The sequence below is a fragment of the Nerophis lumbriciformis genome, linkage group LG05, assembly GCF_033978685.3.
Source record: "Nerophis lumbriciformis linkage group LG05, RoL_Nlum_v2.1, whole genome shotgun sequence".
NCBI classification, from domain to species: Eukaryota; Metazoa; Chordata; class Actinopteri; order Syngnathiformes; family Syngnathidae; genus Nerophis; species Nerophis lumbriciformis.
Window position 1 is genome coordinate 36,293,590 of NC_084552.2, and position 26,295 is coordinate 36,319,884.

The following is a 26,295-nucleotide window of genomic DNA, read 5'->3' on the forward strand; positions in this document are numbered from 1 at the left end:
TATTTCTTTAATTTTGGGAAGTTAAACTAGTCATATATTGAAGGTGTAAATTGTAAAATGATCGTACATTGTGGAAATGTTGTAATAACATCGTACAAATGTGATTATATACGACGCACAACAACGTTCAAGGTCAAAACATACTTGCGAAAATGAAAATGTGTACTTTGTCGTAATTGTTACATCTGTGGTGCTACATTTAGGTTACATTTTTTTAATGAATTAAACCAAACAACGAGTGCTGGCAGTAAACTCAAGATGGCAGCAGACACAGGCACTCTCGTGCAGACGAAGAAGAATAAGCCGTAAAGCGTTTGTTGACTTTACTTTTACGTCCACAAACTGCTGCTTGGCGGCAGTTTTGTCCTAATAAGCTTTATGAAATTTCACTGAGAGAACACTTACTGCATTATTTGTGAAGTTAGACGAACAATAGTAGTACCCAATAAACATGGTACGTGGACGTTCCGTCCGAGTGTCGAATTAATTTACTATTCGGGCGACATTTATTGCAATTACACAACGGCCTTTTGAATTAAAAGGAAAGGAAGGGTCTCGCTAGTTTTAATTCCGTGCACTAGACCCGTTTATCTAAGTGAAGGCATGGATCCCAACCGAATAATCCAGGCTCTGAGGGGAACTATCGATCCTAAACTGAGAAGATCGGCAGAAGATGAACTCAATCAGGTGGGTGCTGTCCAAAGCAGTGAGTTGTTTATACTACTAACTGTAGTCATTGTGAACTGTGTTTGGACTTTAAGAGTGTGTTTACGTTGTTGTTTTAAGCACATGCAGCTAGAAACACTACTATCAAATCTGCTATCATCACAACGTCAAGTAGAGTAATGTAAATGGACTGTATGCATTCCCATTTTGCATGTAGCTTGCTTTATTAGGCTGCTGCAGGGTTTTTGATTGATTGATTGAAACTTTTATTAGTAGATTGCACAGTGAAGTACATATTCCGTACAATTGACCACTAAATGGTAACACCCGAATACGTTTTTCAACTTGTTTAAGTCGGGGTCCACTTAAATTGATTCATGATACAGATATATACTATTTTCATAATACAGTCATCACACAAGATAATCATCACAGTATATAAATTGAATTATTTACATTATTTGCAATCCAGGGTGTGGGATATGGGGGGGGGGGGGGGGGGGGGGGGGTTAAGTTTGGTTGGTATCAACACTTCAGTCATCAACAATCGCATCATCAGAGAAATTGACATTGGAAAAGTGTAGGGCTGACTTGGTACATATGTACTGCAAGTATTGGACACAGAGAGACCGATCAGAAAGCATAAGAAAAAGTGACTACATTTGATTGTTTACATTTGATTATTTACAATCCGAAGAGGTATGATGAGGTAGGGAGGGTGTTAGTTTAGGGTTGAAGTTGCCTGGAGGTGTTTTTTTAGTGCGGTTTTGAAGGAGGATAGAGATGCCCTTTCTTTTACAACTGTTGGGAGTGCATTCCACATTGATGTGGCATAGAAAGAGAGAGGGTTTGTTTGTGTTATTACATGTACGGCGGCTGACAGAGGCCAAACACTCCAAACAAGGAAATTATTCAAAACCGATAACGCACCATACAATTGATTGATTGAAACTTGTATTAGTAGATTGCACAGTACAGTACATATTCCGTACAATTGACCACTAAATGGTAACAACGTGGGGTCCACGTTAATCAATTCATGGTAACTGAAACTAAAACGCATGCAACTGACTGGAACATGTTGTAAATTAAAATTGCTGCAATCATATAAACGCTTACATTGTATCGTATGCATGTTCGAAATAAACTGAAACTGAACAGAACTAAACTGAAAAAAAAGTGCAAAAGAAAAATGCTGGCGATGCTCAAAAACACACACACACACACCCCAAAATCAACTGCATGAGAGAAATGTTGCGAGTTCACGAACAAAACAGATGTAAGCCAGGCTATCAGGGGCGCTGGATCTGAGGGTTATTCATCCTTAAAAACCTAATGACATGACATTTCAATGTATTAGTGCACCCGATTTTTACAACCAAGATATGAAGAAAAATGTATTTCATTCTGCCGACTTTCATCTGGGCGTCTGCATCTGCCTTATTTACTGGTAGAGAAATGACTTGCATAATTTGCCATAATACATGGACTTTTGTGGTTTCAAAATAAACAATGTATATAAACACGAATGAACTATCCTGTCACTTTGTTTAGGAGTTGGTAATATTATGTGTGTTAATTAATTTTTTCAGGTCAATTTAGTTTAGTAACCATCGTTTTTTACTATACTGAATGCAATCAAAAAATAATTCATTAACTTGCATTAATTTATTTTTTCCAACAATTTGTATTACATTTGAGTTTTTTTACAATTTGTTGCTATCTGTTAAATTAAACCTACAATAAAAAATTGTGAACTGTTAATATCATTGTACGGGTTAAACTCCCACACATCGAATAATTACTTTCTCAATTTTCTGTTTTCTCTCAATTTTCTGTTTTCTCTGGTGTGTTTTAGTCCTACAAGATCATCAACTTTGCACCAACTCTGCTCCAAATAATTGCATCAGAGCAGGTGGAGTTTCCTGTTCGCCAGGCAGGTATGGCAAATATGGATATGACAAATGAATGTATCCATTGTAGTGGCCATTTTGGGACATCTCTCCTGTTGCCGTCTGCTGTGCTGTGGAATGCTTGAACCTCTTCTGAAGAGGCATTTAGTAGTTTGATTTTGATCAAATATTGATTTGTTCGAATTCTGTTGTGATATTGTATAAAGGTAAAACATTTAACTGTAATGGTCCAAATAAATCTGTCGCCTTTAGTGTCAAGCTCACTTTTCTTGCATTCAATTCTGCCATATCCGTTTTTATTCGGTGGGGCGCAGTTGGCAGAGTGGCTGTGCCAGCAACCTGAGGGTTCCTGGTTCAAGCCCCACCTTCTACCAACCTCGTCACGTCTGTTGTGTCCTTGAGCAAGACACTTCACCCTTGCTCCTGATGGGTCGTGGTTAGGGCCTTGCATGGCAGCTCCCGCCATCAGTGTGTGAATGTGTGTGTGAATGGGTGAATGTGGAAATAGTGTCAAAGCGCTTTGAGTACCTTGAAGGTAGAAAAGCGCTATACAAGTATAACCCATGTACCATTTCTTTTTGACAATAAGCTTTTACAAGTTCTACTTCTGCAGCACGGTGGAAGAGGGGTTAGTACATCTGCCTCACAATACAAAGGTCCTGAGCAGTCCTGGGTTCAGTCCCGGGCTCGGGATCTTTCTGTGTGGAGTTTGCATGTTCTCCCCGTGACTGCATGGGTTCCCTCCGGGTACTCCGGCTTCCTCCCACCTCCAAAGACATGCACCTGGGGATAAGTTGATTGGCAACACTAAATTGGCCCTAGAGTGTGAATGTTGTCTGTCTATCTGTGTTGGCCCTGCGATGAGGTGGCGACTTGTCCAGGGTGTACCCCATCTACCGCCCGAATGCAGCTGAAATAGGCTCCAGCACCCCCCGCAACCGCAAAGGGACAAGCGGTAGAAAATGGATGGAAGTTCTACTTCTCTCACATTTCCCAAACATCAAAGCCTTCAGCTCGTTTAGGAAATTTGGACTAACAATTTTCCACAACCCGAAAATACCCACTTTTACCTTAAACAAATTGTCATTGAACTTGAAAATTCTTACTTAACTGACTCAAACCATTCCATCAAAACATGCACCTAATTTCAATTATTATAATGAATTATTCTGTTTTCCTGTATTTTCACATATTCCAGCCAACAAATTCAAGTTGGAATGAATGGAACATTCCATCTAACAATTTCCCACTCTTACTATAATTTCACATTTTCCGTACAGCTTTAGCTCTTCAGTATTCATACAATTGCTGCTTATATATTTCTTTATTGTTTTATTAATAATTTTTCCGACCGATAAGTCTGTGAAATTGGTTGAAATATGAACCAAAATAAATGATTGTTTATCTGATTGCTTATTTGCAGCGGCCATTTATCTGAAGAACATGATAAGCCAGTACTGGCAGGACAGGGAGCCATCTTTGGGAAAAGTCGTGTTCCCTTTCAACATTCATGAAAACGACCGTCAGCAGATCAGAGACCACATTGTGGAAGCTATAATCCGCTGTCCTGAGACCGTCCGGTACATATATTCTCACTCTTGTTGTATTTACTCCATTACTTCAACAGATATTGGGAATTCTGTGCAATTACTGTAAGCTGTATTATGAATACAACATAGTTATGATGTTTAAGTTGTGTAAGTCCAGTATTTGTTTAATCAGTTTGTCAATCACTGATGGATGCTATCAAATAAGGATGAGTGATACTTTTTTATTGTTCAGCCTTGGTCAGACACGTCATTGTGTAATTGATGGACTTCTCACATCACTTCTCTTTCCAGATTGTAAAACAAATTTAACTTGATCCTATTTTATCTATATTCACCTTAATTGGTTCTGTGACAGAGCTCTTAACTCAAAACCCTTCTATCTCAAATTAACACCGGCCGTTGGAATGAATTAAAATCAATTTAATTGGTCAATTTTAACACATGACATGCTTTCAAAAATAAAAACAAAAGGTTTAGATAAGAAATATTGTCAATAGAAAGCAGTTCTAACAACTACAGTAGTTTTATGAAGCAATGTCAGAGAACAAAGAGAGCACAGTCTACCAAGTCAAATTCCTTGTGTGTTAAACATACTTGGCCAATAAATCTGTTTCTGATTCTGATAATGTACAGCATTTACCTTGTAGAGAAGACATTTTTGGTGTCTCCTTCAAGCTGTTTCTCCGTCACACTCACCATTAGCAGCTTTTCCATATTTTCATGGATAAATGTCCACTTTATACAGTAGCTATTACTTGAACATTCTGGCTCATGTTAAACACATCCTGTTTCAGTTTGGTGCAGACTAGCAGTGAATCGCTCAAACTGCTTCACCAAGTTGGCGACATGCTCTGTCATGTTTTTTATTTTTTTAAATTTATTATTCATTGAATATCATCCGCTTCTTCTCACCACTTCACTTTCTTCACTTATAGCCATGTTGTAGTTTTTAGGGCTTCCATAGCCAGTCTGGTGACAGATTACGTTTGACCTATACGCTACTTTATATCAGAAATAACAACAGTGGAGGATCCATGTGAATGTACAAGCCAGTCTGTCCCACAACAAGAAGATAGAGAAAATAAGGAGCTTATTGACTTCAAAGCGGACTACAATGGCAGACTCGCGCAAACCACTTTGGGTAAATTTATACCTTATATGGAATAATCCGCTGAGGTCACCGGTGTGACAGGACACAGGATAGAGCAAATTCCAAACGGTTTGTTTAGAGGAAGTATGAAGGAAGGCAATATTGTTTTATAAATAGCTCGGCAATGCTTCCCCGGTCTGATTTCAAATTTTCGGGACTCATGCAGATCCTGAAAACTCACAATAGCAGGTACCAATAGGTAAGAAAAGTTGGTTTTGCATAATAGGGCCCCGTTAAGTTGAGGTACCACTGTAGTTGAGATCTTCACGTTGCATAGATGGCAACTAATTAGCCTTGCGATCAATGATCGTGTGAGTTTGAAAGAGGACAGTTTAAACATGTATTACATTTGGGAAGCCCTCTTGATTCTGACTTTGCAAGCCAAATTTGCGCGGGCACCCCTTAGGCACCCCTGCACTCAAGCTTTTATTTTGATGATTTCTAATTGTTCGTGGCGCTACAGCTATTACAATTCAAGTAAATAAAACATATTATGTAAGACTGCATTACTTGTTTTTGAGCTTTTGGAGCCAGCTCCAGTTCGGCACACCTGTGGCGCCTTGACACTAAAAAACAAAATATCTGCCAAAACCATGGGAACTTCCTCACAACCTGTTCTAAAACAGCCACAGTGGAAAGGGGGTCAGCTGTTACAGGCAATAACGTTGGACCAATACTTTGATATTTAATGAAATGTATTGCTCATATTCCGCTGGGCAGCCAGATTCTGTCCTGCGTTACATTGTATGTCATTTCCTGTTTTTTTGCCACAATTTGGGCACGCCTGCTTTAGAGCTGACAATTTCGCTAGTGTCTAGCATGATGGCATGCATGGTGATTATGCCAGGTTTTGTATGACTTTTGAGTCATATATATTTTTTTAAATGTGGTTGAACTGTTTTTTTTTAAATTGTCTAATTTGTTTCATTTATTTATTTATCTCTTTTTAGGGTTGATTTCTAAAATGTGTATAACATTTATTTAGTTACAATTCGATACAAAACTTAATATACAAAACAAACACCATCTTTCAAAACGGCAACAATACAAACATAAAAAATTAACAATATCCTCTATAAAATGTTCCAAAATATGTGCATGAAAATATCTTCTCTGGATTTTCAAACAATACCGTGTATACCTTATGAGACATTTACTTTGGAGGTTCTTTTGTGTTACAATCTAAAAATCATCCTCAGTAACGACATCACATGGCTTTGCTCTGTTTGCAGCGCCCAGTTGACCATCTGTCTTCGAACGATCATCAAACATGACTTCCCAGGACGTTGGACGGCCATAGTGGACAAGTTAAGTTTGTACTTGCAGTCCAACAACAGTGGCAGCTGGTACGGCAGCCTGTTGTCTCTCTATCAGCTGGTCAAAACCTATGAGTGAGTACTTTTGTTTGTATTTATATTTTTTTAATGGCTCCTTCAAAGGGCCATAAACCCATTCATTCACCAACAGTCTCTTGTCAGGCTGACTAACCTCATACTAGGGAAGTAACAATTAACGGTATCAATGATAAACTGCGGTAAAACGCCAGAAAATTAGTATTAATGTTTTAAATTAAAATTACCGTAAAACCGCTTATCCCTAGCTAGCAACTATTGTAGCTTATCACGAATTAGCAGCTAGTGCTGTTAATCACTAGCTAGTAGTTGGCGCCATTAATAGCTGGCGCCATTAATCGCTTGCACCGCTAATTACTCGCGCCACTAATCGCTCACTAGCTTAAGTGCTAACATGAATACAAGACACATTAACATTTTTCCTCATCACATCATTATGAAAGACATGACGACGGATGTATTTTTTTTAATGCATTCTAAATATTAAATAAACATAAATAAAAGTCCGCTTACAGTACAGCCAATGGGAGGTCCTCTATTCCGCCCATAAAACCCAATAAATAACCATCTAAAAAGCGCCAACAATACTCCATTTACATTTCATGGCTTGAATATTAACCAAGTATTAGTGATATTATTCTTAGAAACGCTAACACAGACAAACTATTTATAGCGACGCCGTGATCACTTCCTGTGTGCCTGTGTTTACATCATCGAATGTTCTGCTGCTTTCTTGTTTCCCTGCTCCCTGTAAGTTTATTGTAGTTCATAAATCATGCATCGCACCTGAAAAGTAGATGGCTGGGAATATAATCCGAAAAATTGGGACACTCTGATAGCCATTTAGAACCTGGAACTGGTGAGAACGACACGAAAAGCATTACTATTTTTTCCATTTAGTTCCAATACTATACCCAAATGAACCGATCATGGCGTACAGCACATTTTGAGACGACTGCTTAGCGGGTGAATAAGCAAGTCTTTTTTATGGAAAAATAGGTTGACATTATTGTATTTATATTTATGCAGAATAGAGTTTTTCTTCATCTAACCGAAGATGATTATTTCCAGTGGGATTTACCAGATAGTGTGTGCACTTCAGGTACAGGAAGGCAGATGAGAGGGAGCCGTTGCTTGCAGCCATGCAAATCTTTTTGCCCAGGATTCAGCAACTCATCATCCAGCTGCTGTCAGATGCCACAATCTTTTCTGTCCTCATCCAAAAACAGATCGTTAAAATCTTCCATTCTCTTGTACAGGTATGTTTGTTTGTTTACTAAATAAATTCACAGTTGTCATTCTAACTATGTTATCAGAATATCAATACATTAATTAATGCTTCAAATATGTACTTTAACGCAGTGGTTTTCAAACTTTTTTCACCAAGTACCACCTCAGAAAAAACCTGTCTCTCCAAGTACCACCATAATAACCAACATCAAAATTCAGTAGCATAGTAGGCCTAAGTATTCATTAAAAACAAAACAGAGGTTTTATTTAACAAGTATATTTAATATTTTTGATCACTGCAATAGTACACAGTTTGAACAGTAACACTGTGTTTGAATATAGGGAAAAACACTGTGCTTTAATCAAGTGATTATTTGGCGTACCACTTGATAGAGCCCTGTACAACAGTTTGAGAATCCATGTTTTAAAGCATCAAAATACCCACATGAGCACTGACTTCGCCTCGACCAGGTCAGAGCCCTCGGGATTGGTAACTCCTTGTGTGTCCAGTAGGAAAAGATGATAAAAAGAGAACTGTAATAATGATAATAGTTATCTTATTCTGGGCTGTACTTGCAGTATTCACTGCCACTCCAGTTGATCAACAACACTGTGATGACTCAGTGGATGGAAATACTACGAGCCATAATGGACAAAGATGTTCCTGCTGTAAGAACGCATACACACTATCACACCTACACTCACAATTCTTGCTAAAGTCTTGTGTAAATGATTGTTTTCACCGATGTTGGCAACATCTTTGAATACCCCATACATACAACTTGGAATGACTGAAAATTATTTTTTTTAAATAAGTTAATGTTAACATACTTCGGGCCTGATTTGCTAAGCTCTAAGTAACATGCGCTAAACAGTGTGTGTAATCTATAAAATAGAGTGTACTATTAGTAGGCATATTGCGTGCGATCTACTAACACTGCGTGTGCAATTGAAAAGTGGTGCAGACCGCCTTATTTAAATGAGGATTTTGTGTGTATTATAAGAGGCTTTCGTCAAAGAGACATTCAATAATTTACTGCACATTCATGTTATCATGTTCTTACTTGTGGTGCTTTGCTATGTTTTCAAACCAGCAGGCATTTCAATAGCAGTCGTGCAGTGCATCTACATTGACACCACTTTTTTTTTTTTAACCGCTGAAGGTGCATTGGAGGGAGGCTGCACGTAAACGTGTTCAAGACGCAAAAAATGCATACTTCAAGAAATGTTTATTATACAGGATATATGTTATTAATATATATTGTATGTGAAAAACGAACATCATCAAACTCATCATTTTAATTGATTTTAATCAGCCCCTTAAGTCCTTTAGCAGCTATAAAATTACAAAATTGACTGACGATGTCTATTTTTAATTTCTGACTATCCAAAATGTTGTCACACACACACACATACACTAACACACACACACACACACACACACACACACACACACACACACACACACACGCCTTGCGACATCTACGTTTAATAATGGACGGGGGATTATCATCTGTACATCATCTGTCTGTGCAGTACGAGCACTGATTCTGCAGCCGTGTGTGGAACTCTGTCAGTTTACATGTCGTTTTCAAACGTGCTAAATAAAACACAAAATAGTGCCCCCACAATAGTGATAAGTGTTGATAAGTCACATTACATGTGTTAAATAATTATATCTGCATTTTCGCATCCCACTGTTGTGGGTGTTTTATGATAAGCATGTATATTGTATATTAATGAAGACAGAGATGCAAAATGTATTGCACGCCTTATTCTGATTACTTAACAGATGCAGTGCACTTTGCACACGTTTAGTAGATCAACTGTGCATGTGTTATCAGGTTTGCACGTGTTTTAGTACACGCAATTTTTAGTAAATCAGGCCCTATGAGTTTTTATTGATAGTCCGTGTAGTGTACCAGGGCACGTAGACACACGTACAGTCCAAAAGTTTTGACGAGTGCAAGATCTTAATGCCATACTTAAGCAAGGTACACTTGCCAGGACAAGTCGGGTTTAATGACGCAATCTTTGCATTTGTTAGGAGACTTTGGATGTGGATGAAGATGACCGTCCTGTGTTACCATGGTGGAAGTGTAAGAAATGGGCATTGCGTGTCATCACACGACTGTTCAAGAGGTGAGACTTTTTTTTTTGCTACACCGTGAACATTTTTTTCATTTTGTTAGTTTATCCGAACGGGTACCAGGCACATCAATCAACATTGTTGTAAATTTGCAAGTTTTGGCTACTAAGCTAGTTTCCAACCATAGTCCCTAGGCAAGATGTAGATCGCCAGCAGCAAACTATATACAATAAAAACAACAATGAATTACAACTACCATGAATTGATTAACGTGGACCCCGACTTAAACAAGTTGAAAAACGTATTCGGGTGTTACCATTTAGTAGGGGTGTGGGAAAAAATCGATTTGAATTCAAATCGCGATTCTCACGTTGTGCGATTCAGAATCGATTCTCATTTTTAAAGAATTTTATTTTTTATTTTTTTTTATTTACATTTTTATTTTTTTAATTTTTTTAAATTAATCAATCCAACAAAACAATACACAGCAATACCATAACAATGCAATCCAATTCCAAAACCAAACCCGACCCAGCAACACTCAGAACTGCAATAAACAGAGCAATTGAGAGGAGACACAAACACGACACAGAACAAACCAAAAGTAGTGAAACAAAAATGAATATTATCAACAACAGTATCAATATTAGTTACAATTTCAACATAACAGTGATTAAAAATCTCTCATTGACATTATCATTAGACATTTATAAAAAAAAAAAAAAAAAAAGAACAATCGTGTCACAGTGGCTTACACTTGCATCGAATCTCATAAACTTGACAACACACTTTGTCCAATATTTTCACAAAGATAAAATAAGTCATATTTTTGGTTAATTTAATAGTTAAAACAAATTTACATTATTGCAATCAGTTGATAAAACATTGTCCTTTACAATTATAAAAGCTTTTTACAAAAATCTACTACTCTGCTTGCATGTTAGCAGACTGGGGTAGATCCTGCTGAAATCCTATGTATTGAATGAATAGAGAATTGTTTTGAATCGGGAAAAAAATTGTTTTTGAATCGAGAATCGTGTTGAATTGAAAAAAAAATCGATTTTGAATCGAATCGTGACCCCAAGAATTGATATTGAATCGAATCGTGGGACACCCAAAGATTCACAGCCCTACCATTTAGTGGTCAATTGTACGGAATATGTACTGTACTGTGCAATCTACTAATAAAAGTCTCAATCAATCAATCAATCAATCAAAAAATCATTAACAGCCTACTTAAAATAGAAAAACAATATATTAATGTTTCACACACATTAAGCTGTCCTCCGAGACAAAATTGTAAACCTGCACAAGACTGGACTGGATGACAAGACCATTAACCAGCATTTGGGCGAGAATTTGTTAGCGCAACAGTGCTGTACGCTTAGCTTTTTCACTAGTAGCACCGGTGCTACTAAAAACAATTTAATTATTAACACTCAAACAAGGTACACATGTGCACCAATAAATATAAACACAATGCCATCATAAGGCCTTTTGTAATTAGACATATGATCTGTGCAGCAATTCCATCTTTGAGCTGATAAATGATTTAAGGGCTGATTTGGGGACAAAACACCAAAACAATGTCTGCTGGCGTTTTATATTTAAATATAGGAGATATTTTGTTAATACATATCCAGTATTACCAGTGTTGGGTTAGTTCCTGAAAACCAGTAACTAGTTACAGTTACTAGTTACTTTATTTCAAAAGTAACTCAGTTACTAACTCAGTTACTTACACCAAAAAGTAATGTGTTACTGTGAAAAGTAACTATTTAGTTACTTCTATTTTATTTGTATTTACATTTTTTTAAATTTTTTAAAGCCCCCTTTAATGCCCTTTTAGCCTTCATTTCAGTACTGTTATTGCACTGGAGAATAATACAATCTGTTGATCAACTTGACATGCATTTGCATCACTGAACTCTGCTAAGCAATGTGGTCTACATACAACACACAAAGACAAAGTATGTTTCAAAGGGCCAATTTGTTTCAGACCAGAACAAATTGACAAAACTATTTTAAATAGCTGTAACAAACAGCATAATAACAACATAGCTGTAAACCAAGGAAGGCACACACTACATACACAAAGCCTAACCAGGCGTTTTTTTCTCTCAAGGAATTCTGAAATAAAATCATGTCTGAAGCCCAGAACACTCTACACATTTCCCCAGTTTTAGTTTAGAGATAAGGAAAGATTGGCCTGGCTCACTAGGATCCCTCTTTATGTTTGTGAACCTTATAGTCTATACATTTAGAGTGATGTGATAATCAAACACTCTAGAAGTCTAGAATGAAAGAGTATATAAGAGAATTGACAGAGTGTGTATCTTCAGTGCTGAATGATGAGCAGAGTTTGGAGTGTTTTCTTTAGCTCGCTTTCCATTTTTATGTCCTCACTGTCCACTGTGTCCAGGTATGTGTTTTCCGTGCCATTTGCTGTTTGATGCCCGATATCATGCTAATTAGCTGCCTGAAAGCGGGTGACTCCACTGTAGAAATAGCCTGCATGTCTTCTAGCACATACGCTGCAATGGCTCTATCAATGTTGTCCTGGCTAGCAGTCCCTCCGTTAAAATCCAGCCGCTGTTGCTTAGATGGTGTTGGAGGTGAAGTGTCTTTCTCTTTATTAGCTTTGTCGAAGCATGTTGCTTTTGTAGCTGTTTCAGCAGATTTGAATTGCTGTTTTGGGCAGTAGATAGGATCGTTGATCCATGACACAACTTACATTGAACTAAAATGTTCTTTTCTTTGTGCTCGACAAAAGAAAAGTAGTGAGAATATCTCCATTTTAAGAAACTCGACTTTGTCTCCGCCATGATGTCTTGTTAGTAAACACAGACACTGCCCCCCCCCCCTCCCTCCCTCCCACACACACACACACACACACACACACACACACACACACACAGCGCGCCTCTTCTGCATCTCTCCAGTAAAACACACTCAGATCTTCTCAGTTTCTAGCCGATACTACATGAAAAATAGCGTAAAATAACGCAGTAACGCATCATGTAGTAACGGTAACTGAGTTATTGAATATAAAAAATAACGCGTTAGACTACTAGTTACCGCCAAAAATAACGGCGTTACAAAGTAACGCGTTAGTCCTAACACTGAGTATTACTAATATATCTCCCATATAAAAAAACTTGCAATATCTGTTTTCTTGCTTTTGAATTATTCCAGTGCACCATCGCAGTTATTGCCAGTGTTGTGCCAAAATTGAGATTCTGTATTGCAAAAAGGGTAGTACAGATTATTTTTGTGTACTGCATGTTCAACAACATAGCAAAGCACTACATGTTAAAAAGCTTGACATATGAGGAAAATGAGTGTCTCCATGGTGACAGCTGGTAGTACACGCAAAATCCTCATTCAAATAGGGCGGTCTACACCACTTTTGTACTTCCTAATCTTAGTATTAGTAGATCACCCTCAACATGTCCATTAATAGTACACACACTTTTATAGTATGCAAATGCTTTTTAGCAAGTGTTATTTGGATTTTAGTAGATTAGGTCTTCTGTCTTTCTGTTACAACAAAACTTCAATCAATTTCCTGGACTGTTAATATCTTTGTAAGGTGGCAACATTAAAGAATCATACATAAGTGGTAATGCTTCTTGGTTCATTCTCCTAGGTATGGAAGCCCTGGCAATGTCACAAAGGAGTATACTGAGTTTGCAGACTACTTCTTGAAGACTTATGCAGTGGGTATACAGCAAGTACGTATTTCCCTTGGTTTAAAATGTACTTACAGTATTTGTTGCTTTGACTAATGATTTTGTTTACATCCCGGTTGTTACCCCTTGTCCAGGTCTTGCTGAAGGTGGTCGACCAACACCGACAAAAGCAGTACATTGCTCCTCGCGTTTTGCAGCAGTGTCTCAACTATCTCAACCAGGGCATCTCTCACTCACTGACGTGGAAACAGATGAAGCCGCACATGCAGGTTCTCCAGGATGTGTGACGTTTAACATTGAACTGTATCCAATGCATTTATTCGCACATGTATACTCCAGTTAGGACAATCAAGCATAGATTTCAGTAAGGGCATATATTTGTTAGTTATTTCATGAAGTCTTTCATCTCTGACAGACTATTTGTCAGGAAGTGATCTTCCCTCTCATGTGTTACAAAGAAGAGGATGAGAGGCTGTGGCAGGAAGACCCATTTGAATACATCCACATGAAGTTTAGTAAGTACTTAAATCAAATAGTCCTCCTATATATGACATGTACTGCACATACCAGTACTTTTCATTAGTGTTCGTCATCAAGAAAACAGTTGAGATCATTGCTTGAATTATTCCCAAGCACAAAGGGGAAAAGTAAGGGCAATTTTTACAAAACTATTATATTTTTACCTGACAGGATTTAAAGGTGCCATATGTAGCAATGCGGCTAGAAATGGTACTGCAATCACCGTCAAAATTCTGTAGTCCCCTCCCACTCTCCATGACTGAGGTTGTCAGATACGCAGCCGAATGCATCGAAATGAAAACAATAACAATATTTCTGGGATGTAAATCTAATTTTGAAATGAGTTATCAGTTATAAAGGTATTCGAAAAGAACATGATTTATTAATGCCTTTTGACATTTCAGGGCCATTTAATGATGACTTGACATGAAATTATTACATATAGCACCTTTAAAGGGGAACTGCATTTTTTGGGGAATTTTGCCTATCATTCACAATCTTTATGTAAAACAAGCACACATATGTTTTTCATTTTAACTACCGTAGTAAATAAATGCGAGCATAACTCTGCTTACAATTGAGCCTATATGGGAGTAGCTCTATTCTGTCTATGAAGCCCTTAAAAAACATCCAAAGACCTCCATTGAGATTTTATATAAACGCTGTAATTAAATATATAATGTAGTAACAGGCACTTCATATTTGGGGGCAATGTGGCTCGGTTGGTTGAGCGGCTGTGCCAGCCAATTGAGGGTTCCAGGTTCGATCCCCGCTTTCACCATCCTACTCACTGTAAAGCGCTTTGAGTCTCGAGAAAAGCGCTATATGAATATAATTCACTCACACTCACTCATAGTAAAATGTAATATTTACGTAATTTACCCATTTTAAGCATAGGCAGTGTATTAATTTCAAAAACGCATCACAACATTCGCTTTTTGCCTTGAACTACAACACTGACTACAACTCATGCAGACTTCATGAGAGCCAACAAAGATAGTAAGACCTCACTTACTGTATTAGGTCTGCTGTCACTAGGATGCCGAGTGTTAGGACGTTGATATATTTCCGTTCAGATAAAGAATGACTCATAATCCTCGCGAAGGGTTAAAAAAAAGGGATAGTGTAAACCCGCGTTCATTTCTCACCATGTTCGTGTCTAAGTTGGCTGTCAAAGTGTACCAACTTCTCAGTTTTATGTCCACATCATTGTCATGATTTATAATCTAAAATCATCTTTCACAAGCTCAGAGGCGAGAAAGCAACTCACCAGCTCATGATGTCAACATAGCTGCATAAGGAAGTTGCCTCTCTCTGATCTATGCGCCGCTAAATATAGGTCCTTAACATTAGCGCTTATAATAACAATATCGCTAATATTTGGGTATTATTATATGTTGCCGCTTTTTAGATCGTTTTTATCTTGGGTTACATGCTGGGAATAAACGCAATAGACGCAGTGAGGTCATGGCTCCCATTGGCTCCAGAGGACATTTATTTACAAATTAAAATGCATAAAAAAAGACATATGTGTTCTTGTCTCTCATAAGAATTTTAAATTATAGGCAACATTCCAGTTCCTCTTTCAGTATGTATGTCGCCTTTATGTATGTATGTCCAATGATCCAATTTTTCTTTGGTTGTTTTTACATGATTTTTTATTTTATCAAATTTAATTACATTTTTTTTACAAATTTTGTTACAGACCTCTATGACGATCACGCCCTTCCAACCACTGCTGCCCAGAGCCTTTTGTGTAATGCTGCACGGAAGAGAAAGGGGGTGAGGAATCGATAAGTGCAATTAGTGTTTTGTTTTTTTACACTTTGCAAGAACTGTCTAATTTTTTTATAGTTTATTTTGTTTTGTTTTTTCTTAGTTTATTTTTGTGTAATGTTCTAATCCAGCACGTGTTTATTTTGTAGAAAGTGTTGTGAGCCAATAAAAAATGAGCTGCGTGCCGCACTTTGAATGCCCCTGCTCTATTGTAGCTATGGCAGTTGCCTTGCCGATCCATTTAATATAAGCCTGTTTATTTGGATTATAAATGGTACACAATGGATTGTTTGATAAAAACATATATAGTACATAACCTTTAATGAGCTTATTTCTCCCAAGGTTATGCCTCAAATGATGGAGTTCTGTCATCAAATACTGATGGATCCCACATGTGACTCTCACAGGAAGGACGGGGCATTGCATTGCATTGGTGCGCTAGCTGAGCTACTGCTTAAGGTATATTACGGAGGCATAAGTGTATACACACCTGTAAAGTGTTGGCTTTTTGTGGACAAATTATTTTACAGCTTGCATTTAACATGTAAAAACAACGGTATTGAAAAAGAAACTGAAAATTAAATAAAATATTGCTAACTGGCAAGTTGTAGGAAAGATACTCAAATACTGTACTAATAGATGGTGTAGACCAGAGGTCTTCAAAGATATTTTCAGGCCAAGGACCATCAATGGAGAGAAGGAGCAGGGACCCCTTACCTATATATCTTGAATGAAATGATGGTTGTATTTTACATTAAACTGGTCCTAAAGGTATCTCCTTATTGTGCAATACTAACAATATTCAAATAGTAAATGTATTGTGCAGCTAATTGCCAGCTGGTAACTAGCGTCCTAATCTCTAGCTAGCGACTAGCATTCTATTGTCTAGCTGGCAACTAGCGTGCTAATCTTTAACTGGCAACTAGTGTGCTAATCACTAGCTGACAGCTAACATGCTAATCTCTAGCTGGCAACTAGCACATCAATCGCTAGCTGGCAACAAGAGCGTTAATCGCTAGCTGACAACTAGCGCGCTAATTGCTAACCGGCAACTAAAGCACTAATTGCTAATTATGACCTGTTCATGTTTTTGTAAGGCGGTAAACTTATAAGCAGGGGTTCAAACAATTGTTTCCCCACTGTATGCATGAAGAAATAATGTCAACTGTACCATTATTAGTAGTATTCCTATTATATAGGCAATATGTTTGTACAGTAGTACTTCAGCTCTGGGCTTAACTGGTTCTGTGATGGAGCTCTTAACTCAAAACACTTATATATGTATATCAAATCAATGTCTCCTATTGAATTTAATTGAAAACAGCAACATTTTAACATGCAACATGTACATTCAGACAGTACTAGTGGAAGCATGGGATAATGACCACACATTTCTTTGATAGTTCTGTTGGCCAAGTGGTCTTATTGTTATGGTTGCTTGATGTTTTCTGTGTTTGCCTCAAACAATAAGCTTTTCAATTTTAAGTAGCAATTTATTTTGTCAAGTTGCAAATGTCAGGAAAGTCCATCTCAACTTTTTTTTGGAGCCAAAGCGAGTCACTTTAGTTACTTAAATTGTAGTCCTTTTAGAGCCACTTTTCTGTAGCTTGACATAATATAATTAAGTTCTATGCAGTGAAAGTCAAATGGAAATTTTTCTACAATGATGCCGTGTGTGTTTTACAGAAGCAGATTTACGTGGAGCAGATGGAGTTGCTACTTCAAAACTTTGTCTTCCCTTTGCTCAACTCTCCGTTGGGTTACTTACGAGCGAGGGTAAGAAGACATTACATACTGCACTGTACAAAACGAATATATCACTATGTAACATGGTCCCTTTCCACACCAAAGTTGTGATTCATGAATGCAATTATCAGCTGGCAGATTGCAATCAAGAATGGCAGATTTTAGTTTAATTAGCGTAAGACTTCACAAGAATGCTTTACTGTATGTTCAGAGAAGAATGTGATGTGGTTAGACCTGGCCAAAATAGAGCTTTTTTGCATTAACTGGACAAATGCTGACTATGACCCCAGGATCACCACCCTTTCCATCTAATGGGGAGGTGGAAATATTTAGTTTTGAGGCAGTTTCTTTGTTCAAGGGTAACTGCACTTTTTGGGGTATTTTTGCCTATCATTCACAATCCCTATGTAAGACAAGCACTCATGTTTTTTTTTTTTGTGCATTCTAATTTGTAATATATGGCAAGTACAAGGTTGCTAACAATGCAGCTAATTGGAGTACTCTATTGCAACTATAAAGCTCTCTAAGAAAACATCCAAAAAACACCAACAATAATTTATTTACCTCTCGTGACCTGACTATTAACCAAGTAGTAGTGATATTGTTATTATAAGCGCTAACGTAGACAAACTATTTTTAGTGGCGCTGTGATCACTAGGTTATGCAGCTATTGACATTCTGAGCTGCTGCTGCATCGCCTCTGACTTAGTGAAAATTAATAATAGATCAAAAATCATGCCTCTCACCTAGATAGTGGAAGGTTGCGGCCATAAACTGACAATTTAGTCAACTATGACTTTCAACTTGAACCGGAAGATGGCGAAAAAGACACAAAAAGACACTCGTTTGCGGCAACTTAATTTTTTTTTTTTTTTACCTGTGGTAGGATTATGAAAAAATCTTCATCTCTTTTTTATCCAAACACAACAATACAGCAATCATAAATGTCAACACTAAACACAAACACGCACACACAAGTCTCGTAGGTGTGCTCAAAAACCAATATACAAAAAATGGAAAATAATTTTACCTTGTGTCTGGGAATATGTGTGGCATTGATGAATACTCTGGGAGTTTCCGAGTTATAAACGAGCAGTGGCTTTCTGTAGTCACCGCTAACGGTAGCACAAACTAGCACTGTGAGGAAATCCTTCATCGGCTTTTGTCCAGGCAGTGCCTTCTCCTTCGCTGTAACAAAGGTCTGCTTTGGAATCTTTTTTGTTGTCAATGCAATCAAAGACTTGCTTATGAACAAAACCCATTTCGCTGATAAAATCCTCAAAATGAAGGGGTCGCAAGCCAGAGGCTAATTACGCAGCTAAATGCTAGCTCAGTGGTTGTCCAGGAAACCGAACCAATACAGCAAGACTGTGAGAGTTTGGACACATTTGAAGCGTTTCTGATCACACAGCTCTGACCGGAAGTGCCGCATGGTTCGAAGCTCTTCAAATGTGGGCACGCCTGTGTGTATGGGATGTAAACCGGATGTGACGTAGGGGCCCCTGCCTCTTCAAAACGGTTGTGCCCGCGGTTAAAAGAAGTGATCTCATCCAAATGGCAGCCCTCAAAGGGCTTCCAGCAGCAAAATTAAATGAATAAAAAAAATAAATAGAAATGTTCGCACGCCAAGACATGGTCCGCACACAGAGGCAGGTTTGGCGCGTTCGTAACGAACGCAACGCAAATAGAGGCGTTTGTGAATCGAGGTTCCACTGTCCTTTTAAGGAAAAGTGGACCAAAATCCCTTCTGAGATGCAACACGAGTGACCAACTACAAAAAGTCGTGCCAAGTACTAAGTCACATTTCACTTTACAGATGTGAAAGACCTGAATAATTGTACTCAGTTCACTGTAATAACAGGCCAATCAGTGTATTAATTTGTATTATTATTTTTGTCAGTCATGCTGGGTCCTGCACTGCTTCGGCCAGCTCACCTTCCGCAACGTGATGGCTCTGAGGAATGCGGTGGAGTTGGTGAAAAAAGACCTGGTTGATGACAATGAGATGCCTGTCAAGGTGGAGGCAGCCATTGCATTACAAACCTTGGTCAGCAATCAAAAAGAAGGTATGTTGGGAAAAGTTAACACGTCTTCTTCAGGCACTTAACAAGAATGACTTCTAGGGATCTTGTAGCTCTGCAGTCAAATTGTGTGAATATCGAAAAACATTCACACACATTATTACATATTTTGCTGCTTTTCCCATAATTCTACATTTAGCGCATCAAAATCCGCATGGAAAATGAATGGACAATTTTTGCAAGTTTCACATTTCACACATTTCTCAACCCACGAAAATAATCCAACATTGAAAACATTCAGCTCATTCCTAATAATTGTCAACATCACTAAAACACTCACTTTTCCTGAAATGCTACATTTTAAAATATTCCTTGGTTTGGAGTATTCTTACTACTAAATTTTCTAAACCGATTCAAACTATTCCAAAGTCCAAACCTTTAGCTTATTCGGGCTATTAATTTTCCACACCTACAAATTCCCACTTTTACGTAAATTCCACGTTTTGCAGACACAAATGTCCTTGGATCTTAAAGGACCCATAGCGTCCAGATGACCAACGTTTCACTAAGTTCTCATTATGTATTATTACTTTATTTACATCCTGAAAGTGAATCTGGTAGTCGTTTCCCATAATATACATTTGTTTTTGAGTGAAGTGTAGATAACTAACTGTACTTGGAACACCCCCTTTCCATCTGCAGACTTGATATGAGCAGACATAATCTACATAGTGGAGCACATTTGAAGGCATATTATTTTGATAACTTTTTGTTGCCCTGATCCACGATTACTTCAGTACGGATGTAGTTAACATTATGAGCAAAAAAGTATAACATAAATGCCATTTCCAGACTTCCCTGCTCGTCCATCTCCTCTGCTTGTGTTTCCCCATGCTCTTTCAGCATTTCCTCAAGCATTTTGAGGAAAGCATCAATAGAAGTGGACGCAAAATAGCTTATCTAATCGAATCTACTTAATTTTATGGCACATTTAAAAAAACAAAAGTTTCACAAAGTGCTGCACAGGAGTTAACACACATTTAGAAACAGGATAAAACTAAGGACAGAGAATAAATACATAAAAGAAAAGAAAATAGACTAAAATCACACAACTCTCATCCTGGTTTAAAAGACTAGAAGTAAAAATACGTTTTAAGACGTGATTTAAATTTCATTAAAGAGGGAGCCGTCCGTATAGCTAGAGTTTTGGAGCCACAGCAGAAAATGCACGATACCCTCTGGATTTTAACCAGGTTTTTGGGACAACAAGGAGAAATTGATCAGCAGACCTAAAAGACCTTGTGGGGTGTAGATTTTTAAAACGTCTCACAAATACTTTGGTGCGTTAAGGGATGTAAAAATTAACAATACCATTTTAAAATGAATTCTAGAATGAACTGGGAGCCAGTGAAGGGACGCCGAAATGGGGGTAATGTGCTCATGTGTTTTTGGGCCAGTTAAAAGGCGAGCAGCAGAATTTTGGACTAGCTGCAATTGAGTGACTGAGGCCTGGTTCATTCCAACATAGAGTGAGTTGCAGTAGTCCGAACCTGATGAAATAAAAGCAGGGGTTACCCGCTCAAAGTCATTAAAAGATAAAACTGATTTAATTTTTGCTAAAAGTCTCCGATGAAAAAAACTGGATCGAACAACAGCATTAATCTGCTGTTCCAATTTAAAATCATTGTCAAACTTAAAACTGAGGTTGAGACTATAGCTTTAAAATTAGGCATCAGGGAGTCCAGGCCACTGGGGTGAGCATTCTGGTTTACTTTTGAGTCAAATAAAATCATTTCTGTCTTGGTCTTATTTAAATTTATGAAATTTACCCCCAACCATGCTTTTATGTCCTCAAAACAATTTAAAAGTGATTGTAAACACGTATCACTTTTCCTTTTTAGAAGGGCATAGATCTGTGTATCATCAGCATAAAGATGATACAATATATTATATATTTTTTAAATGTCTTGCATGTGCAGGATGTACATTGAAAACGGATTACTAGCGGCTTACCTTGTTTTTGATCACTGGGTCTGCTCTTCTTTTCTTTGTTTTTCCACAGGTTCTGACTCATTTTTTCTCTCTTCTTGGGTGCTATTGATTTTTGGGTTTCAGTCATTAAATTTGTTTTCATCCAAACTCTGACCAAAATTCTTCTTGTTCTAAGTCAGAATCTTTAAAATGATGACTGCAAATTACTCACTTCTCGCTTGGTCCGTCCCATTTTGCGCGAGTCAATTTGACTGGAGAGGTTCATACTTTACTCATATTCCAATCATTTGGAAATGAATGCGGGCTGACCCTGTCTTTAATGCATCTGGCAGACATATTTGATAATTCCTGCAAATGATGTGTGAAAACAACATGATTCGGAATGAAGATGCTACCAAAACACATATTACCCAATATGAAATTGCCTCCAGTCTTCTGTACGTGACGTCAGCAGGCTGATGCAAGCCTGCTTACATTTTGGAGATAAAATTGGGCGTTCCAAAATGTGTTGAAACACATTAGAAAACAAGCCTAAAATCATTAGTGTGTGTATTTTGGGTGGCGTTTCATTATTTTTAGGTCCAAAACAATTAAATAAGTGCCAATGTTGTCAGAGGGGCCCTTTAAAAATTGTTACTACTTTCACATTTCACAACTGACTCAAACCGGTCTGCCGTCCGAACCCTCAGTTTATTTGCAACATTAAAAAAATTCCTGGTATTCCACTATTTCTTTCAAAAATTCCCTAATTTAATTAATATAATTTTCTCATATTTTAACCGATTTAAACCACTGTGCCATCAAAACTTTCAAACTGACAATTTTCCACACCGCATGGACTCCCACTTCTCAACTCTTCAGCATTCACACGCAATTCCTAGAGATTCCCTTTTGTTCATGAATGATTTTCTTCATTTGTGCTTGTGTGTGTAGCAAAGCTGTATATCCGGCCGTTCATCCGACCGGTTATGCAAGAGCTGCTGCATGTGGTCAAAGAGACTGAAAACGACGATTTGACAAATGTCATTCAAAAGATGATCTGCGAGTACAACGAAGAAGTTGCAGCAATTGCTGTTGACATGACACAGAGCCTGGTGAGCAATAAAGATGTACGCTGTATGGACACAATATGAAAACATCCTCCTGACGACAGTGAACTTTTTTGTTTAGCAAACCAAACAAATGTCTACTGCAGAGGACACTGGTCCTAAGGAGGATATGCATCCAGGTGTGTTTAACCTTGTAGTTTACTTCACAGGCAGAGATCTTTACCAGGGTCCTTCAGAGTGAGGAATACGAGGAGAATGAAGACAAGACTGTCATGGCCCTTGGTGTCCTTAGCACCATCGACACCATTCTTACAGTAATGGAGGATCACAAAGAGGTAAGTCATCTGAAATACTGTACTCACATAAGTCTATCGCTGAAACCAAGTTAGTATGAAAAAACATCTATATCTTTTTACTAAAACTACACTGTGATATCTTCCTCCTTAGGTCACTCAACAGCTGGAGGGGATCTGTTTGCAGGTGATCGGTCTGGTGTTGCAGAAGCCAATCATAGGTATGGCAGGTGTGTGTGTGCATAGGCAGCCTTTTGGTAAACCCACACTTTCTCTTATTCATACCTCTCCGTTGTTACCGGTAATTATTTTCTGACAGTTGAATATCTTAATACAGAAGGTAAAAAATGGGCTGCTTTTTGTACTAGAAGTTTTTGAAACAATGTAAAATATACTAAATGATTGATACATTTTCTACACTAAATATATCGAAATATGATTTTTCTTTTCTTTTTTTTCTAGAAGCTGAAGAACTAAAGATTTGTTTTTCAGCATCTAAACCAGGCGTTAGAAATCTTTAAGCATCTTACTATTCGATTTAGAATCGATTCTCGATTCAATACGATTCTCGTGATATATTATTTAGTAAATAAATGATAAGAAAACCATTTAAAACCGGTTACATTTTACAAAAGCTCTTCTTGGCTGCTGACGTACGACTTACACAAAAAGTGTTTGTCTAAAACACTTATTTTCAAAAACTTGTTTTTAAAAATGTTTATTTACAAAAATCACAGAATGTTAATCAATCTAATAAAAGAAAATAGAGCAACCCCAACTCCAACCCACTCCTAGCTTTACAATATACTTATGATAGAAATTTGAATTGAGAAGACATACAAATACCAAACTAAAAAAAGGAAAAACTAAAATGTTTAGAAGCAACAGTTGCAATAATCCATCCATCCATCCATTTTCTACCGCTTATTCCCTTTGGGGTCGCGGGGGGTGCTGGAGCCTATCTCAGCTACAATCGGGCGGAAGGCGGGGTACACCCTGGACAAGTCGCCACCTCATCACAGGGCCAACACAGACAGACAGACAGTTGCAATAATAATAGCAATAATTATTATATCAGTAATAGTTGTTTAATGTTTTTAATCAAAACATTTATTCTTAATAAAAAGTAAGAAAAAATCCTAAAATGTATTCTTAATAATAAAAAAAATGGATTCCTTGAAAATTATTAATCGATTTAGAATTGGAATAGATAGAAATGGCGATATGGATGTGAATTTATATTTTTGAGCACCCACACATTTTTGACTAGCGGGCCATTAAAAGCTTAACGGGATGTATTTTACCTAAGAGCAAATTACCGGTAAGCATTTTTTCCCCTCTGCATTTGGTTTTTGCTGGTGCTGGTGGTCCAATCATGTGTAAGATTGCCCACTATAAGCAGTGCACACACTTGCAGTGACATTCCCTTCATATTAATAAATAACTCTCACAGGATTATTGACTCCTTTAAAACAAATTGCTTTGTTGTTTTTGGATAAAACAACATGACTGCAGCTGTGAGCATTTTGGGAAATCCTGCAGTTATATTTATAAGTTTGCTGTCATCCGCAGAGTTCTATGAGGAGATCCTGTCTCTGGCATTCGGACTTACATGCCAAACCATCTCCCCCCAGATGTGGCAGCTCCTGAGTGTCTTGTATGAAGTCTTTCAGCATGACTGCTTTGACTACTTCACTGGTTGGTCTAACTTTACCGTGGGAAAAAAATTATATGATCCCGTGCCGATTTGTATTTGCTGTTTACTTCCTTTCATGAACATAATGCTTTTTGTCTCACCATTTCTGTCCGATAATATCACCCGCATTTAACATGTTACATACATTCATATACAGTGACTTACATTTGGATGTAAACAATAACAGAAAGAACAACATTCTCTGTGGATGTGAACAGTTACAGGGAGAGCGAGTAGGCGTAAGCCTGGTGCATAATTAACTAGGAAATAAAATTCCGGCAGGAATTGTGTGTGAATGCCCAATGCTGGAGGTGAACTGAAATGCAGAAGGAATGTAGAGTATTGTAATAATATGTTTGAATGTACAGTAAGAATGGTTTGAATATTGAAGAATACTTGTTTAAATGCGAGAGGAATGTATATGGAAAGGTGGAAACGGTTAAACTGTGATATGGTTTGAATGTAGAAATACTGTGATTGTAGTAAAAATTTGAATGTTGAAGATAGGAAACTGTACTGCATCGTACTATGAATTTACAAATCAAAAATGTATGTCATAATAGTTGGAATTAAATTATGAGACTTTCTGCAAAATTAGCCAAGGAAGTATGCGTCCCAGAATGAACTTACTAAGTTAACCCTCGTGGGTCAGTCCATGCTTTCAGGAATTTGAACTAGGTCCTCCTGCTTGAAAGTCGATCATATTAACCTCTGTACCAAACAGCAAGGCTTTCAAAACAGTTTGCCGCTTTGGTTAAAAAAAGACATGTGTGCGACAGGACTGTCTTTTGGCTAATTACGGGTATAAATGAATATTTTTTCATTTATGAGACTCATAGACGTAACCTTTTTTCGAACGCACATCAGTGGGAGAAAAGGCAAGTGTGTTATCCTCTCAGCCAAACTGCCTTATCTGTCAAATTCATGTCCAACTTTAAATGTTAAAGGGAGCAATTCAGCAAAAGTATTGCTTTTTTGCTAATTTCAGACTAAATTAATGTTTTTATACTACAACAAATTTATTTTTTGATTGTGTGAAATATCTACTTGGAGTCAAGGTTATTTTTAGGCAGGGGAAAAAATGGTAACCGTAAGTGAGAATGGTGAGATGAGTATCAATTATATTGTCCAATATTTCAGAAAACCTTGAATACTGTAAAAATTGGGAATTTTTTAGGTTAAAAAAAACGGCAAGTTGTATTGTCTTTGTCAAGACGATTTTTTTAATGGTGTAATAGTAATTGAAAAATGTGGAAGGAGTGGTCGAAAGAAAAAAGGGCAAAAAACATGAAAATTATGACTTACTCTAAAACCGGTAATATTGGGGAACGTTTTTTGAATAAGGACGCATGTCATGAATGCGCTGAACGTTTTGACGCTTGAACAGGATCAATCGGATGAATGGTTTGGGAGTTAGAGGTGGACGAAAAGCGCTAAAGAAGAACAATAATAAATGGATGAATTTTGGTGTAGATAGTGTAGAATAACACAACAAAGACGTCCAATAAGTTTTGCCAAAAAGTTAGGTTGGCGGACACGGAAGCCGGACTTCTCTTCACTA

The 26,295-nt window shown here is 37.5% G+C and overlaps 1 protein-coding gene across 2 annotated transcripts in view; it reads left to right on the forward strand.

Moving 5' to 3' along the window:
• Positions 1–332: 332 nt before the first annotated feature.
• The window catches only part of ipo8 (importin 8), a 42,448-nt gene continuing 16,485 nt past the window's right edge, over positions 333–26,295 (forward strand). The window contains exons 1-18 of one of the 2 annotated variants that reach the window (XM_061960631.2): positions 333–687; positions 2,525–2,606; positions 4,003–4,159; positions 6,512–6,670; positions 7,734–7,890; positions 8,441–8,530; positions 9,909–10,003; positions 13,600–13,684; positions 13,777–13,911; positions 14,058–14,157; positions 15,867–15,943; positions 16,280–16,396; positions 17,624–17,713; positions 19,584–19,749; positions 22,630–22,790; positions 22,955–23,080; positions 23,193–23,268; positions 24,611–24,736. In XM_061960631.2, the coding sequence (XP_061816615.1) occupies positions 604–687; positions 2,525–2,606; positions 4,003–4,159; positions 6,512–6,670; positions 7,734–7,890; positions 8,441–8,530; positions 9,909–10,003; positions 13,600–13,684; positions 13,777–13,911; positions 14,058–14,157; positions 15,867–15,943; positions 16,280–16,396; positions 17,624–17,713; positions 19,584–19,749; positions 22,630–22,790; positions 22,955–23,080; positions 23,193–23,268; positions 24,611–24,736 (2,083 nt within the window). In that variant the 5' untranslated portion in view covers positions 333–603. The remainder of the gene's footprint in view (positions 688–2,524; positions 2,607–4,002; positions 4,160–6,511; positions 6,671–7,733; positions 7,891–8,440; positions 8,531–9,908; positions 10,004–13,599; positions 13,685–13,776; positions 13,912–14,057; positions 14,158–15,866; positions 15,944–16,279; positions 16,397–17,623; positions 17,714–19,583; positions 19,750–22,629; positions 22,791–22,954; positions 23,081–23,192; positions 23,269–24,610; positions 24,737–26,295) is intronic. The other variant, XM_061960632.2, reaches the window with a different exon arrangement.